The sequence below is a fragment of the Thamnophis sirtalis genome, unplaced genomic scaffold (genome assembly GCF_051295495.1).
Source record: "Thamnophis sirtalis isolate CommonGarterSnake01/CBP01778 unplaced genomic scaffold, rThaSir2_p1.2 scaffold_7, whole genome shotgun sequence".
Classification (NCBI taxonomy): domain Eukaryota; kingdom Metazoa; phylum Chordata; class Lepidosauria; order Squamata; family Natricidae; genus Thamnophis; species Thamnophis sirtalis.
This window is the reverse complement of record NW_028261387.1, coordinates 34276799-34295241: the sequence shown is the minus strand read 5'-3', so window position 1 is coordinate 34295241 and position 18443 is coordinate 34276799. Positions and strand designations below refer to the sequence as shown.

The 18443-nt window shown below is 35.3% G+C and overlaps 1 protein-coding gene across 3 annotated transcripts in view; it reads right to left on the bottom strand.

The window, feature by feature from the left end:
- Positions 1–18443, bottom strand: part of BEND5 (BEN domain containing 5) — a 1240338-nt gene that overhangs the window by 817607 nt on the left and 404288 nt on the right. For all 3 annotated transcript variants that reach the window (XM_087719697.1, XM_014070495.2, XM_087719700.1), the window contains one exon: positions 4715–4931. In XM_087719697.1, coding sequence (XP_087575823.1) covers positions 4715–4931 — 217 coding nt within the window. The remainder of the gene's footprint in view (positions 1–4714; positions 4932–18443) is intronic.

Sequence of the window (18443 nt, the reverse complement as noted above, 5' to 3'; positions counted from 1 at the left end):
CCATTCACACAGATCCAATCAAACTACCCATACATAAATGCAACTGATAACCGAAGAAAAATTCTGGAAAACTCTCCTAGTAGCCTTCAAATAGTGGCGGCTGAACTACATTTGTTAGATTTTTATATTGTTTAAAGTCTACCTGTTTATAAAAGTGTCCATTAAACTAGTACTTCATAATTCCATTTAATATGACTTTTTATTTAATTTAGCGGGGGAAAAGGGAGCAAATTTTGATAAATTAATCTGAATCAACCCAATAATTTCCATTTCGGAAATTATGATCAGGGAACTATTTTTTCATTTAGTAGTCCACAAGTACTTAGCAATGTTCCACTGGGGAAAGAAGTTAATATATGTAATATAATTTCTATTCATTCTAGGAATTTTTATTAGTTTGACTTGCTCATTCCTTCTGTTACTAATCATGTATCATTTTTTCATTCATTTTTTCATTCATTTTTTCATAGTCAAGCAAATAGCAAATAACAGAAACAATAACAATTTTACTGTAATGTTGAAAAGGCACCATAATTGCTTTAATAGAACAGAAGCTTATATCGATTGACAGTAAACAACATCACATATAGCCCAGTGCTAATTACTCCGTTCATACAGCTTTCCTGGCATAAAACAAATCATAACAATCTGAAAGGCAAATCAGATATTTAGTTATTGCTTTTTCATTTACAAGAGTTGTCAAAGGAACATTTCTCCCTACATAAAATTTGTTTTATTTCTAAGAATAAAGCAAACTAGAAAAAATATTTTTATAAGATTAACAAATCTTGTTTATCTATTTCTACAACTTGACTTAGAACTGAGAATAGACACTTCTCTTCCTGAAGGCACTATTTCATTTTTAAAAACTGATTAAGCTGGGACCTTGCTTATCCAACAAATTCTCTTATTTCCAGAATCTTCTTATTCTATTACCAAAATAAATTTATGAAACTACATTTGTTTATTCATACTATGCTGAAGAAATGGAAAGATCTACTTTGAAACATGCACAGCGTATTCTTAATAATTCATGCAGGGTTTTTTAAATAAACTTATACAAATACAAAGATCAAAGAAATACAAACTAAAAAAAACATACAAATTTGTAAAAAAAAGTGAAAAAAGGATAAAAAGAAAAAAGAAAAAAGGTATATAAAAGATATCTCCTCATCCCTCCAGACATGTATAAGCAATTCGTCTAACTTCTTTAGTACTTTGATCCTTTAAAAAAACTCTTCTTCCCATATGTCATCCCTTATCAATAGTCAGATTACAAGATATACACTTTATATATCTTCTTTTCATTTTTAAAAAGACCGATTTTTAGTCCCATCAAATAGTGTCCCACAAGTTAATTTCTTGTCAGTTTCTCTGTGTCCTCCTTGGATGGTTGCTTTTTGTCTCATCTCAGAGAGAATTTCTTTGGTTCCACATATTATTTTTATACATTCAAAACAGGTTTTCCAAGTCATTATTTTGATTTATTACTTGTATGTCCCCTTTAATTATTAAAACATCAACTGGTTTCATTTGTAAATTCATTCTGACATCATTTTCCATATCACTTTTAAATCATCATTTTAAAATCCATTTTTGGATCCACATCATCTTTTTCCAAATAATTTTTGTAATGCAGCATTTTTAAAAAACTCCAAATCCACACTGAGATCAGTCTCAGTTTCTATTTTATCCGGTAAAATCTATTGTTCTTATACCAGAGTGCCACCCAATCTTGTAAGTAACTTTTGAGTAAAATTTTCCCAAGCAATTCTATAGTCAAATGATGTAGTTCCATGTATTGATGGGGCTGTTCTCCTTTAACATAATCTTTGTTCTTTATAGTTCCCTGCGGCCAGCTTTCATTTCCCCTCTTATCATTTGTTTATTTTCAGTCAGCAAAACTTTGCCACAGGATAATTTCTTACCATTTAATTTCAAAAACTTCACATAATATTTTACAAATTTTTAAACACCCCACAGGAAATATTCTTTCAAAGTCCACCTAGCTCCTTAACTTTCCAAAATCAACATTCTAGAACCATTTTTACAGTTTTTCAAAAAGTAAAGCTTCTCTTGTAAATCCTTAAACTTAGTTAAAGCTGCTTTCGTCCAGGACAGAAGGAAAAATCTTTCGATGAATTAAAATAAGAACTTGGGGAAAGTTCTTAACTCCTAAGAAATTAGTAACAAGCAGTTTCCTAAAGTGATTAAGAGAGGAAGAGTCTTTAAAAGGGGGTGAACGTGGCTTATGTGTTGATCTTTACCTCCTCCTTAGTCTGGAGAAGAATTCCAACAACCGATCCCTTCATGGCTCTTATTTTGGCCGCATTTGTCAGCGCTACAAAAAGAAGAGCTATTCTCAGTCTGCTATAGTAGCCTAGAAGTTAATTGATGTGGGATTCTTGATGTGAACAGGCTTACCAGAACCAGCCAGCAAAATATTTTGTCCAATCCACACAAACCAGTGACAGAGCAACATGCATGTATCTACTTTTAAAGTTCTTTCTCTTCTTTATCTGTAGCACAATTTATCATTTATATGAATGGCAGTTTTAATAAACTGGTAAATACAGGTAATCCTCAACTTACAACAGTTCATTTGGTGACTGTTCAAAGTTACAATGGCACTGAAAAAAGTGACTTATGACCGTTTTTCATACTTATGACCTTTGCAGCATCCCCATGGTCACGTGATCAAAATTTGGATGTTTAGCAACTGGTTCATCTTTATGATAGCTGCAGGGTCCTGGGGTCATGTGATCAGCTTTTGTGACCTTCTGACAAGCAAAGTTAATGGGGAAGCCAGATTCACTTAACAACATGTTGCAAATTTAATAACTGTGATTATTCATTGAACAACTGGGGCAAGAAAGGTTGTAAAATGGGGCAAAACTCACTTGACAAATGTTTCATTTAGCAACATAAATTTTGGGCTCAACTGTGGTTATAAGCTGAGGACTACCTGTAGAAATTTTCCAGACTATTAAATTGCTTCAAAATATACATGCAGATTCATTAAAGTCAATCATCTTACTCAACACATTCCTTTGTTAAACATTCCTCATGCATTTATAAATATAATAGTAGTAGTATATAGGAAATGAAAGAAAGGGTTGATAACTATGGAGATTGCAAAGTGGTAGTTGAAATCTGTACGAATCGAGTCAGGAAGACTTAAGCACAGAGGTACAAGAACTCTGAGGAAATAGATATTTCCAAAGACAGTGCGTGTCAAATGAGCTTGTGAATGAAATAATATACAATGGAAGTAGTTGTAAGAGCCAAGATTCCAAAATCAGTTTGGCAAGATTGATGTCAGTCCCACTAGGTAGACCAGACCAAGAAAGCAGTTCCATTGGAAAGCTAAAGTTACTTCTATTTATATTAATTACAATCAGAGGTGGTATTCTGCCAGTTTGGACAGGTTGGCCCAAACTGGTAGCAGAAATCATGGGTGGGCCTGCCCACCCACCCCGGCTCTAGGCTGTCCCATTTAGGCACTTTTTTTAGTCAAAGCGCTGAGCGCATGTGCGGACGGGGCACATGCATTCACATTTGCGAACTGGTAGGGAAGGTAAGTAAATACCACCCCTGGTTACAATAGCAGAAACTTGCAAGTCTGATTGGCTGCACCTTCTTCCCCTTCTTATACTCCAGCAAATTAGGGAACCACTTCCAAATGTAACTTCATTCTCGATTTTAAAAATGCAATGCTTTCTACATATCTCAATGCAAGCTATCTTCCTTATCATCTACATTATATTAAAGCCTTTGTATGTGTTGATTCCCAATCAAGCCCCTGAATCACTTTTGAGTCCTGAGCACCTAGATATAGCCCCAGTGAAAATAGTGCTGAACAATAGCAGAATATTAACTGCACTTTTTTTGTTTAGCTGTTTTTCCTGGTTGGTATTTAGGACATGTGTGTTTATTTTCTGTATTTTTCTTTAATTATCCTGCAACAGAATATATTTTTTCTGGGCACCTTAAAAGTATAAATAATAAATAAAAATGTAATTTTAAAAAATTGACTGCATTCTCTTCTTTCAACTTAAAACATGTCTCCAGAGATTTCTGCACCTGTGTAGCAAATGCTGAAAATTCAAATTTTACAATTCCACAGAATTGCTCTAGCATGACCTTGACCAAAGATAGCTTACTGGCAACTAATGCTAGTGAAAGCTTCATTTTTTTATTAGACTTAGAAAGCCCCAACAAACTCAGGAAAAGACAAATTTAAGTGTTCCTTATTCGTATCTGTCTTCAGAACCATCAGAGTCTTGAGTAGTTTTTTAAATCCAATAAATAAATAAAACCTATATTGATGAAAGGCTCTTCATGTAGGTATCTTTTACATAAAGCAATGAAAATGAATCCAATTATGAAGAAATATAGCTTTTCGAACAAATTATTGGTGAACATAAAGAAAATGAAGAAAATATCAGCAAAACTTATACCATATTTCCATATAATAATTATGAAAACAAATCCTCACTAATCTTCTCTATATCATTTCACATAGACAGTTGCAAATTTAACACATCTATGTCATAATTGGGCTTTTATTTGAAGTTATACTCATATCTATCACAGTAGCAAGTAATTGCATCCATTGTTCCATTAGCTGAGACGATTAAGCTTCATATTTCACCATTGAGATGCAGATATTTATAAGAAAACATCATGAGTGGTAAATGCTACTATTACTTACCACACTAAGTCCTAGAAGCTCTCTGCAATAATAGTCCATGTTCCTCTTCCCTAAATTATCCAGATAATGCTGAAGACGAGTATAAGTATAAGGGTAGCAGTAAGCAAATTGATATATGTCATCTTCTCGGTCAAAACAAAAAGCAAATGACATAACATAATTCTTTCTGTGATCAGGACAGCGGTAATAATACACATTTCGGGGTGGAAGTCTCTGCCTGAAAAATAAAATAAGGCAAAGTAACTATCAGAGAGAATATTATATAGAGAAAGAAAGCTCAAACTTTGTGCAAATCCTGTATATATTTCCTGTATTTTATTAAGAAGATTAATAATTAAAAAGAGACTTTCAGACAAAGGCTATGCCTTTTGGAAGAACTTATTAAGTTATTTTTAAATGATTGGTTATGGCTTTGAAAAGTTCCTTTCTATTTCCCCAATCACAAAAAGACTTTATGACATAATATATTCAAGTCTGGTACAAAGAGGACGTTCCCCACAGATCTGTGATTTGATTTACCAGCCTTGTCTCATTGAAATTAATGTCATGTAAGAGAATGGCTAGGTAAAAAGCAGTTGTCATCGTGTAAAATTGAGTACAGAATAAGACCAAATATGTCCTAAATTATATCATATAGTCATGATGTAAACTTATGGGAATATCACAAAACTCAACTTATTTAAGGCAAAATAAAAAATTCTTCCAAAATTATATTGCTCTATAACCTTGCGAAATAAGGCATTTAGATATGCTTTATTAAATAGCTATAGAAAGATAAACATACTATTTCTTGAAACAATATGTTGAAACTGTACAAAAATCAATTATTGGATGATTAAAAAAAAGTCACAGCAGGAAGGTACATTTTTTAGAAATGAAATTTGCATGAGAGTACCTTGTATTAGACAGCATATTTAAATTTGTACCAGAATTCAGGATAATTATATATGGCCATCTTGGATGTCTGAGTCAAAATTGATTGGAATTATAAGCTTTCAGCTTTTATCTGCCTGGACAGACTCCACAAGACTCTTGGTAATCTAATATCACAAATTCTCCAGCCCTCTAGCAAAAGAATGCTATTATCCTGTAGGCACCAGCTTATTCAATTAAATAATATAATAAACAGGTCCTCTGTAATGGTTTTATCAGGAGTTCACTACAATCAGGCAATGATGGCAAAGAAAATATAATATGATTTTCAGAACACAGCAATACTAATGTCTTTTGCAGTAATGAGTCCCAAAAAAGGCAACTGCAGAAGATCAGTTTTGGCCTTTTATTGTTAATGTGAAATGGCAACAAGAAATTTCCCATTGTAGAAAATGACATATTATATAATTAGACACAGTTAAGAACCATCAAAAGCAAAAACAAAACCCTTCTGACAAAATACAATAAAAGAGACTGCAATGCTGCTCAATGGAGATGAAATAAAACCTATTTCCTCTTGTTATTGCTCTGGCTTGGCAACCCAGAGCAAGGATGAGAGGATTAATTATTTATTATATTCCGGAGTACAGACTATTATACACTCTCTAATTTTCTCATTATTTTGGATCAAAGAGACAAAAGGATTGTGGATATTAATTTTCTATGTAAGTAATAGTAGTTATATATGTGTGTGTCCAAGAGGAAGAGGAAGACGAAAAAAGAGAAAAAAGTTCTGATATTTAAGGCCTATCCAGTCTACCATTCTGTTCTCACAGTAACCAGCCAAATGCTCTTGGAGAGTTCATAAACAAAGAGCACAAGAGTTTCACTTGATACTGGAAATATATTTAGTTTTCATCATAACCATCCTCTAATCAAAAAAAAAAGGACAGGGAAAAATGATTGGCACTAAACAGTAGACATGGATTTAAAAAAAGTCTTATCCAAATGTATATTTTCCCTCCTGTGGTGACTAATCATTGTACTAACAACCATCTGTAACAGCACACAGAGCACAAAAGCTCCATGTACTCCATCAACATTGACTATGAAGAGTTCTGGATGTCACTTAGCGCAACTGTGTTTTGTTGCGGAGTGGATCCAAGAAGTTGGAGGCCACTGAATGCACCTAGCTGGCCATATTCTTCACTTGGCAGAATATGATACCTGAAAAATGCTGTATGGTGGGAGCTGCCAGAGGGAAAGTGGAGATGGGATAGAACACGCAAAACTTAGTGTCAGACATTAAAATATTAATTATGGACAGTGGACATCAAATGGGATGATGCCACTACAGAAAAGATTCATTGGAAGAAGCTTTGTGTGAAAGGAACCGGTGATGATGATGATGATGATGATGATGATGATGATGATGATGATAGTGACTAATCAAAAACCTCTGGGGTGTCTAAAGGCAAAACATGAATGTAATTATTGCCTGTGATACTGGATTATAACTATTCCAACAAGCAATTAGCATTACCCATTCAGTGCTAACAGGTCTGTGAAATATCTTGCCTTTCTAACCAAATTTAAGAATACTATCAAATGGAGTGTCAAATGTGTGAGGGAAGCTTGTCAACATCCCAGCAGGGGGAAGCCAGTATCTGGTGCAATAGAAAATGTCCAAGGGGACTATCAACCAATCAGTGGAAAAAGCAGGAAATCAATTTGCTCCTCCCATGGACATCTAGTTTTGTTCTTCCCTTAGTATACTATCAAATACTTCTAAGTGGACTTCAAATCAAACAGAGTGCACCTCAACAATCATTAGAAGTTTAACTGCGACTTTGTATTACCTCATTTCTAAAGTACGGTAATCTCTCATCTTCCTTTCACCATCTTCCCTTTCCTTCCCTACCAACAATGCCTGTACTAAAATTAGATTGAAGTGGAAAGCGGTTTTCCATTCAGACACAAAGAGCTGAGCTCAGCTCAATGACAGTTCAATGAATTATATGTCATATGTCTGGTGAGATGTACTAAAAACTACAAAAGCTTATGCAATTGTACATATGTTAGTTTTAAAGGTGGCACAAGGCTCTTTGTTGTTTTTTATACTATTAGTTTTACTATCAGTGATTTCTACAAGAAAAAGACTTATTCTCCCTTAAGAGATATAAGCCTCTATTCACAGAAAAGGTTTATTTTAAGAGATATTCAGTCTCAGTATAACTGTAATGGAACTCTAGAGGGTTAATATATTCTTACTGTCGTTTTTAAGGGTGATCTATTTCCAAGTCAAATGTAGGAGAGGGGGTACTACAATACCAACAACAAAAACCTAATCAGATTGAGACTATCTGTGAATTTTTTTAAAAAGGAAAACAGATAGAAAGACAAAGAAACAAAAGAGACATGGCACCATAGTTATGGCCAGTGAAGTTTTTGGTTAAACAAAGACATTGTTCCGTTCTTGTATTAACCTCTGTGTCCTAGATGTATCATTGTTTACACTTTTCCTCTTTAAGTTCTATGCCTGCTGGAAAAGGACACCCACACACTGTGGCAGCAGCTGCTTCTATTAATTTAAAGCTATTACAAAAATTAAAATTAAACCCAATTACTTTGGCTGGTTTATAATCAGAGAATGGCTTAGTCTGATTGTTCCCTCTGGTTATGGACAAAATAATATTACTACCTATAGGCAGCTGCCAGTAGAATACTAATGCGTATTAGACCAGCAGGGAAGGGTTCAGAATGCAAAACTTAATTGTGCATTTTTGAGCAGAGACTTTATATAAAACACATGCAGAAACAAACACACAACCATCTTGTCACAGACTTGCAGAAATGCCCAACCTTTTTATTATAGAAGCTACACAGTCTGTGACAGCAAAAGTTAGGAAATCACACTGGAGAATATTTATTATGGCAGAAAATTTCCTGGAAGCATATGGCTAGAAATACTCCAAGGTAACATTTATTTATTTATTTATTTATTTATTTATTTATTTATTTATTTATTTATTTATTTATTTATTTATTTATTTATTTATTATTTATTTATTTATTTATTTATTTGACTTATATACTGCTTCATAGAGCTTTAAGCCCTCTCTAAGCGGTTTACAGATCTTTAGCAAATTGAGTCAGCAAATTGCCCCCACAGTCTGGGTCCTCATTTCACCGACCTCGGAAGGATGGAAGGCTGAGTCAACCTTGAGCCGGTGAGATTTGAACCGCTGAACTGCAGATAACAGTCAGCTGAAGTGGCCTGCAGTACTGCACCCTAACCACTGCGTCTCTCGGCAGTATCTAACAAATACTATTCTAGCATTACTTATTTAATCAGAGGAATTCCAAATTCTATAAGCCTTGACATTTCACTGATTTCAGAGTATTGCTAGAGAAAAAGGAAGTGGTGCTTAGCATTTAATATATTAAATACCCTTTTTTTGGCTACTTGGCTTGCAAAAATGATTAGAAAGTTTGTTCTCCTTTTTCTTCCTTTTAATAAAGAACAACAAGCAAAGCAGTAGGTTTTTTTTTTATTCAAGCAATTGTACCTCCCAAATGGATTTTAAAAACAGGGAATGTCATTTTGCATGTTTCCCCAAAATTTCAAAATACAATCCAGCTGGAATTAATAAATTTGGATTGATTCAATAATTATTAATTTTGGCGATCCAATGTAGGATAAAAGATAAAGATAGACCCACCCTCCACTGCTCCCCAAGCTTTATGATCTGAGTAAAACAGAATAGGCTGGGATACTTTCTCCTTCTCTTTTTTAATTGTACTATTTCCAAGCTGCATAGCTGAGAAACCAATCATCAGGGTCTTTGTAAACTATGAAGCTATAGATCTGAAATTTAGTCATTGTTTATTCTAATAATCATAAATAACTCTTCACAGTCTCTAAATTTACATTTGTTTCTGTATCCCTTTCCCATCTCTTATCTATAAAGAAATCCATAAAGATATATTTTTTTCACTCCTGGTGTCAGAGTTCATAAAGGTTAGCTAGCAGTAACAATATATCTTGTTTTAACCTTGATCAAATAAACAACTGTATAGCCCCTTCTTTTACTTTTAGTAGCTTTAATCCCTAGTTCATTTAAATACTGTCATAGGATTTGATTTCACTTTATTTTTCCTTGGTCCCATCACACAGAATTCTTCACAAGAAGTCTCTTTTGCAAATTCAATGGGGGGCAGGAATATCCAGGTCATTCTCTTGGTTTGTTATTTCCATTTAAAATTTTAAAAACTCAGTCACCTCAGGGGCTGCCACAAAGAAGAGGAGTCAAGCTATTCTCCAAAACACCTGACGGCAGCAATGGGTAGAAGGAGAAAAGCAACCTAGAACTAAGGAGAAATTTCCTGACAGTTAGAACAATTTATCAGTGGAACAACTTGCCTCCAGAAGTTGTAAATGCTCCAACACTAGAAGTTTTAAAGAAGAGATTGGATAACCATTTGTCTGAAATGTGTAGGATTTCCTGCCTAAGCAGGGGGTTGGGCTAGAAGACCTCCAACTCTGTTATTCTATTCTATTCTAATTTGTTTTGTAAATGCAGTGATACAACCTTTTTTTAAATTATTCTCTTGGCCAGTCAAATTGTAAATCCACTTTCAATACCATATTGTCAGGTAAAATTTGTTATATATCTAAACTTTCTTCAACAATCTTGTGGACATAGTCTATCCATAGAAGCAGACATAATTTAAAACACTCATTCATTATCTTTGTCTTATAAAAAACAGAAGAAGACCTATTTCCCAGCTTGTAGTTATAATTAATTCCAAAACCTTATTGTAAAAGTTTCAATACTTCAATTAAATCTTGGCATTGGTCAATTTATATCTTTCCATAATCAAAACCTTGTTTAACTTTTCACTGTTTATTTCAGATTCTTTAAATTGTTTTACCCTACATATTTTGCTATTTTATTAGTTTATCAAAACATAAACTACAGAAGTACAGGAAACGATAAAAATAATAGGAAAATAAGGGAGGAAAAGGGAGAAAGAGAGAGAAAAGTGTAAGGTAAAGGGGAAAATAAAATAAAAAGCATTGACTTCCAACTCCTTTTGGTGCAGTAGAACAAAGTAGTAACATAAAACTTCAACTTTTACTTTTATATAATAGTACGTATATACAGTACTAGCCATTCCTATAACAACAAATCTACTTAATCAGCAAAGCACAAAATCAAAGTTATATTTTTGCCACCTCAGGCACAAAGTCCAAAAGCGGTTTCCAAGTAGAAACAAAATTAATTGTTTCTTTCTTTGATCAAAGCAGTCAATTTAGTCATGTTTGGTAACTCCATCAACTTTTGCAGCCATTCGTCCATTGTGGGAATCAAAGTGTCCTTCCATTTTTGTGCATAAAGTAATCTTGCTGCCATCACCATCAAAGTTTCATTTTTTTTTCAAGTTCTTTATCCATTAAGCCTAAAAGAAAAGTCTCTGGTTTTATCTTGATATTCGCTTTAAGAATCTTCTGTATTAAGATGTGAATCCTACTCCAATATTTCTTTGCTTTGTCACATGTCCAACATAAATGATAAAAAGTTCCTTCTTTGTGTTTAATTTCCAGCAGTCATTTGAGAGACTTTTATACATTCTTTACAACTTATCTGGTGTTGGATAACAACCATACATTATCTTACAGAAGTTTTCTTTTAAGATAATTTAATATGAATTTTAGACATTTCATCCATATATTCTCCCATTATTCAAGCATTACATTATATCCAAAGTGCCACTGAGTCATAGTGTCTTTAAATTCTTAAGCTTATGATTAAAATTTTCTTGCATTCAGGATTAAAGGCAGATTCACTCAAGGTTTTCAAAGTTGTCATTTCTCTAGTCTCTATAGGTCAGAAGTAGTTAATGAGCAATTTCTGACAATGATTAGAAAATGTGCAAACTTTAAAATGTCATTTAAAAGTCTCTGTTGTGGTTACATGCAAGATCGCTAATACTGTTGTCACCTGACACACTAGCCCATGAAAAACTGCTGTACTAAACTCTATTTGTAGGGAGCAAAGTCTGAAGCATATGATCCCCTGTCTGTGTTTATCTGAAGAGATTCCAAGGAACCGTTCTCCTCACTAGCTCCTCGGTCTTTGCCATGGTCGTTGGCGCCACTTTCGCAAAGCAATCTTCAGTTTGACATAGCTCTAATGGAAATCCCAGTAGGGCCCACATTTCAAGAAACATTGCATAATAAAATATAATCCCTCATGTATGCAAACAAAACACATTTCTAAAACAATGGGTGAGATCTCATTGTTGCACTTGACTCCCACAGATGTCTCTATGACACATTCCACAACTTACGCTTAGGTTCCATTGACTGAGGGGAAACAAAGTACACCTCAAAATTATTTTTATTCATTTATAATTGTGCTTAAGAACTCCCTTGGGAAGTAGTACAAAAATAATGCTAAAAGGAACATAGAATATATCTAGCCTAACAAGTCCAAATGAGAATCTGCAAACAAAATTACTTTTAATTCCCTATTATAGTTAATTCTTTCCACTGTAAAAGAATTCTTTCAGAGTAATTTTAATCAGGAAAGTCATATACTTTATGACTATCATAAGCATAACTATCATCATTTCCCACATGGATGTGTTCTCTAAGGAACATCAGATACAAAATAAATAGTAAATGAATCCAAAATCATTTGCAAGAATAGGAGGAAACCATCTAATCCTTCGAGCATATTGAGTGTTCCAGGATGTCATTTTAAACATTTATGCTACTATTCAATCATCATGCATTCCTCATCACTGCATGTCTTTTTGTCTATGGAGATTGTTAGTCATCCACGTCATGGTTGTCCCAATGGGTTTTTTTCCAAAAGGCAGCTGAACATCATTTTACCTTGAAGATGTTTCACTTCTCATCCAAGAAGCTTCTTCAGTTCTTCACTTCAAAATTGAGGAAGTTTCTTGGATGAGAAGTGAAATATATTCAAGGGGGGGGGGGTAAAAGTCCAGCTGCCTTTTGGAAAAAGTACCTTTGGGACATGTCTTTTTGTGCAGACTTTTTCCCCTTTGAACAAAAGCAGTCTTCTGGCTTTGCATGTTTTGAAAGAATGAATGAGAGAATTTAGTATAGTTTTTATTGTCATTGTATAAAATAAATAAAACGAAATTGGTTTTAGCCTCACTGTTGCAATCCATGGCAACAAATACAAACAACATAAATAGTATAAGGAATAATCCCAATGCAAGTAATTAGGGGAAAAGAAAAAAGAAAATGAAAGAAAAAGAAAAAAAACTAGTCATCCATTTCCACATGTGCATGGAGTGATTGAGGTAGAATGTGATAGAATGCTGCTATCTTCATTATTGTATACAAATACCCCTGGACATCTAGATTACCCAAACCCTGGACTAGACAAGTCTTCAGTATGATCCAGCAAGACTCCTGTTACATTTTTGTCCTTAAAGTTCCTAATTAATAATTACCTAAGATTGCTTGTTGTTTGCAAAAATGTTTGAAATATGTTGTAACTGTATAGCACTTGTCATTTGAATTTTATTCCCTCTTTTTTCCTCCTTCACTCTTTCAAGCAATTCTTCAGTAGTATACATGCACACGCACATGTCCAGCACACAAACAATACTACATTATCAGTCAAGTGAAATTTCTAGAAAAAAACTGTATTTTGGGTGTTTCTCATGTGTGTATGGGGGGGGGGGGTGAACTCTAGGCTTGCTCTCCTATCTCTAGGATATACTGCCAATACACAATATGGTTGGCTTTGATAGCCTCTAATATCAGTTAGGCAATTAGACTTTTATGTCTCTTTCCTCATCTCCCTTCTCCATCTGTTCATCAATTCCCATTCCTTTATTTTCTATAAAAATAACATTTAAAATCTATGTGAACTTCATTTAGAGTCCTCTTAGGTATATCTCTGGCAAATGACTAACTGAGAAAGCTCCTAAGATTCTAAAAAGCTATGGCAATAATTTCATTATGCCTGAATTGCAGATGCTGATTTTGCACACATCTGCATCAATTTATTAGCATTGTGGGGATTTTTATTATGTAAAAAAGTTAATATGATGCTCAGAAACTAGTTAGTGCTTGCTAATACATATTAGTACATATTAAGTACATAAAAGGAAAAAGTTGAAGATGTTTCTACCTTACTTTACTGTGTTAAAAAAAGTCAGAAGTCAATTATTTTCTTTCTTTTTTCCCCCTTTACCCTATACTTCTTTTAAATATATTTTCTCTTCATATACTGTATATATTCCTTGTTATTGGAACAGTATTGCATTTTGTATGGTAGAAATAGCCAGTATGTTCAGAGGTATGTGCTGCAGAATTTTAACATTTAGAAAGCCTTTGCAATGTTTTTTCTCTATTAACAACTTTGAATTCTCATCATTTTCTTTTCAGAGATAAATGGCTTTATGACAGGATTTCCTTCCTGTCGCAAAGCCATTTATTTTCTTTCTCAGATTTTTTTTCTATGAAACTCCTGTCTGAATTATGCATGACCTTAGAAACTCTCTGCTATCTTGTCTTTTTTGCCCTTTATTCCTGTCATTGCAATGGCTATCTTTATTTTCTCAGATTCTCATGGAATGTATGTATGTATGTATGTATGTATGTATGTATGTATGTATGTATGTATGTATAGAGAGAGGGGGGGCATATTCCACTGTTATATTAGCATATTAGTTCCGTCACCCAGTTTTTTTCCTGCACGTAATTTGAAATGTAGGTGTCAGAGACCATGTCAGAATGGGAGCTGATGCAGATATACACAGAAAGAGCATTTAAACAAATGTGGGAGTTTAACCACCAAGGTATTTATCCTAATACAATCGTGTGAGCTAATAAATACAAGTCAAAATAATTTTTTACAAAATTTAGCATATGCCTAATGAGTAAGGTGACCAGATTTTCAGATTGGTAAAGAGGGACACCTTTGACCGGAGGGGGGGGGGGGGCTTGATTAAAAATTTTATACGGAGCAACAAACATTTTCATACAATGCAAAAATAGTATTGTAATATTTTTTTTTATTTCAACATAACTACAATTTACAAATATAAATTGTAACTGTTGCCAAACATCAAAATTTTGAACACGTGACCATGAGGATGCTGCAATGGTCGCTAAGTGTGAAAATGGTCACTAAGTATGAAAAATGGTCATCAGTCACTTTTTTCAATGCCATTGTAACTTTGGTCACTAAGCCCATTATACCACCTTTCTTGCCACAGTTCTTAAGTGAATAACTGCAGCTGATAAGTTGGTAACATAAGTGAATCTGGTTTCCCCATTTGACTTTGTCAAAAGATGATTATATGACCCCAGGACACTGAAACCATCATAAATATGAATCTGTTGCCAAATATCAAAATTTTGATCACGTGACCATGAGGATGCTGCAACGGTCTCTAAGTGTGAAAATGGTCGCTAAGTGTGAAAAATGGTCATCAGTCACTTTTTTCAATGCCATTGTAACTTTGGTCACTAAATGAACTGTTTGAAAGCTAAGGCTAGCTTGCATTATCTTTAGAAAGTCTACACGAATATAGTTTGTAAATCCCCCTATATTGCTCCTTTCCCATGACTCCTGACGCTGGCAGGTAGACTGCCCTTGCCCACAGAAGCTCAAGAGGAGAAAATTGGATAAAGCACACCTTAGTCATGCTGGATGAAAATTTAAATTTCCAACTTGCCTCTTTTTTTGGGGGGGGCGTCAAGGCTGCCCAGGAAGACCAGCAGAATAATAATTTTTAAAAAGAGATAAGACTTAATACAACAGCAATAGCAATAGCAGTTAGACTTATATACTGCTTCATAGGGCTTTCAGCCCTCTCTAAGCGGTTTACAGAGTCAGCATATCGCCCCCACAGTCTGGGTCCTCATTTCACCCACCTCGGAAGGATGGAAGGCTGAGTCAACCTTGAGCCGGTGAGATTAGAACCGCTGAACTGCAGATAACAGTCAGCTGAAGTGGCCTGCAGTACTGCACCCTAACCACTGCGCCACCTCGGCTCTTTCTAATATGATAAATAGAGAAATGTGTAGAGAAATGTAAAGAATGAAGAGGGATGGATGGATGAAAAGGGGGAAAGATGGATGAGTTTTTAACATTCTGGGGCTGCAAAACGGGGATTATTAATCTGTGTGTGTGTGTGTGTGTGTGTGTGTGTGTGTGTGTCCAGCCTTCATTCCTGCTCACTTCACACTGGATGCACAAAAAGAGCAGTCAAAATGTGTGTGTGTGTGTGTGTGTGTGTACGATTTTTACCAGCAACAAAAGGCTAGCAGCTAGCAGGGTCTTTTATTTGCAGCTGTTAAGTGCTCAGTTACAGCAATTACGAGATTTCAGGAGGAATGGGGGAACCTGGGGAGGGGGCACGGGGGAGGGGGATCAGAGATCACAAGGTAGGAAAGGGATAGATTAAAAAAATAAGAGGGGATCGTACGCCCCCACCCACCCACTCCCAACCCCATCCGACAGAAGGAGACGAGAGAAGAGCAGCGGAGAAAAGGAAATCTCCTCCATTCCCCCCATGCCTCTTCCAAATTATATACACAGATACTGCCCTCCCCATCTCACAGCCAATTCCAGCTGCACCAATTCAAGCTCCCAGATCTCTCTTTTTTTCCCCACTCCCTCCCTCTCAACCAAACAAACGAGCAGAAGAAATACAAGAAAAGCAACTTTTAAAAAAATAAATAAAGAAATAAATGAAATCCAAGGCACAGGAGGAAAATTCCCCTTTCCCCTAATTCTCACTCCCCTCCCCCATCCCGCCTCCCGATCCATTTGGGGTGGATTTCTTTATTTGCAATAAATCCTGGGTTTTTTCCCCCTTTTTTTTAAAGGAAGGAAAATGACAGATCTTCTCCCCCCTTCCCCCCCTCACCAAAAGGAGACTGGAGAAAAGCAACCAGATCGAAAGGAATCAAATGTTTGGAAGAGCAGGAGGGGAGGGAGTGCTGCGAGCAAGCCGAGCGGAGGGAGGGAAACCACTGCCCTCTAAAGGCCACATCGGGAACAACACTTCAGAGAAATAAAAAAAAATTAATGGCGTCCTTTTTAAATCGGGACTTTTTGAACACTCAGCGGGAAACGGGACAAATTGTTATAAAGCGTGATTGTCACGCTGAAATCGGGACATCTGGTCACCTTACTAATGAGATGATAGGTAGATGGATGGATGGATGGATGGGTGGCTGAACCTGTCAAATGTCTTTCCTTTATTTTCTCTTGTACTCTATTTCAGCTTCCTCTTCCCCTCCTTATCTCAGTCTGGGAGTTCTTCTGGCTATCTTGCTACCAAACAAAGTCTTTAATCTACCAGGTTCAACTTTCTAGTACAGTATTTGAAACTGTTTAAACAGGTCAGGGTCCATACTTCTGGTGTTGTGTTCACAAGTGACCCCATGATTTTCTCCCCCATCTCCCTCTTGTCTCAGGGACACAACCTCTGGACTTGCAGACTCCACTTCATTTCATATTTCTCAGGCGAGGTTCACTCCAGAAGCATTTGCAATACAACACCCCCCTCCTTTATCTGCTTTTTCTGACTCTTTTTATAATCTATATTCAGAACATACTCTATGTGTGCTACTATATCACATTTTTGCCTTTTTGTTTACAAGTTTGTGGTCTTCTGTTGAATTATCTGCCTTCCCTTTAAAAAAAAAGCTCCTAAGGCTTTGTTTCTCTTTGTCCAGGCACTTCAGCCCATTATAGTATGAATGCCATATGTTCATTCTTTGCTCATTTGTTAGCCTTCCTAACAAGATCTGCTCAGTTAAGCTAGGATAAACCTTTGAGTCTAACCCCAAGGTTCTCAGAAGTTAAGGAACTGGGTTATTTTTATCTTTATAAATGAAGGTTCTTTTGCATGCACTTAAAAAATGCTGCACTGATTGTGCCTGAAAGCAATTCCTAAATCCAGGATTCTTTGGAGTGTAGAAATGTTGCATGACTTGCCTGAAGACTATACCAGAAACTGTGGAAATGCCATAGCCTGCTGCAGGTAGGCCCAGAAATAGCTCAGCCAATTGTAGAGCAGAGTTCAAGAAAAACAGAATACTTTTTTCCCATTAGTTATCAGATGAAAAGCAAGAGGGGATGATTAAAAATAAAAAGAGACATAATTTGCAAGAATGTTAGAGCATTGTAAGGGAAAGAAATTCATTAGGGTTTGAGTTATTTATATATTGTAAAACAATCTGGTTTACTGAAGTGTTCTTAGTGTACTTGCTTTCAAGATAAAATTTACAAGACAGATAAGCAGGATGAAAGGATGAAGAATGCCACATTTTATAGGAATCAGTCCACAGTTTCCAAGTCACTTGGTCCACCTGTCTCATCTGATCAAACAGAATCAATTCCCTACAGGTCCTGTCTACACAAGGTTGTCATCTAATGAGAGCTTGGAAACAGGAATTTTCCATCATCATCCCAGGGTTTCAAGAGAGCAGTGAGGACTTGATTGTTTGATCTAGTGCAGAAGAGTACATGTTGTGACTCAAGATGAGAATTTGATGATGATTAATTTTGTTTACATCTTGGGTAGGTATATTAATTTTATTTTATGCTATCTTTGATTGTTGTTTGTTCACAGCTTTCAGGAATGAGTGGCATACAACATACATACATAAACAATATCATAAAATATTTATAGTAAAAATAAGGAAGAAAGAGGGGAGGACAGCAGGGGGGAGGGGGAGGAAAGGAGAGGAAGAAGAGTTTTAAAAACCCTGAAAAAAATGAATGATCAGGTGAGAATGGAAAAGAGAATGCTGAAAAATATATAACCAAGACACAGCAAAACATCT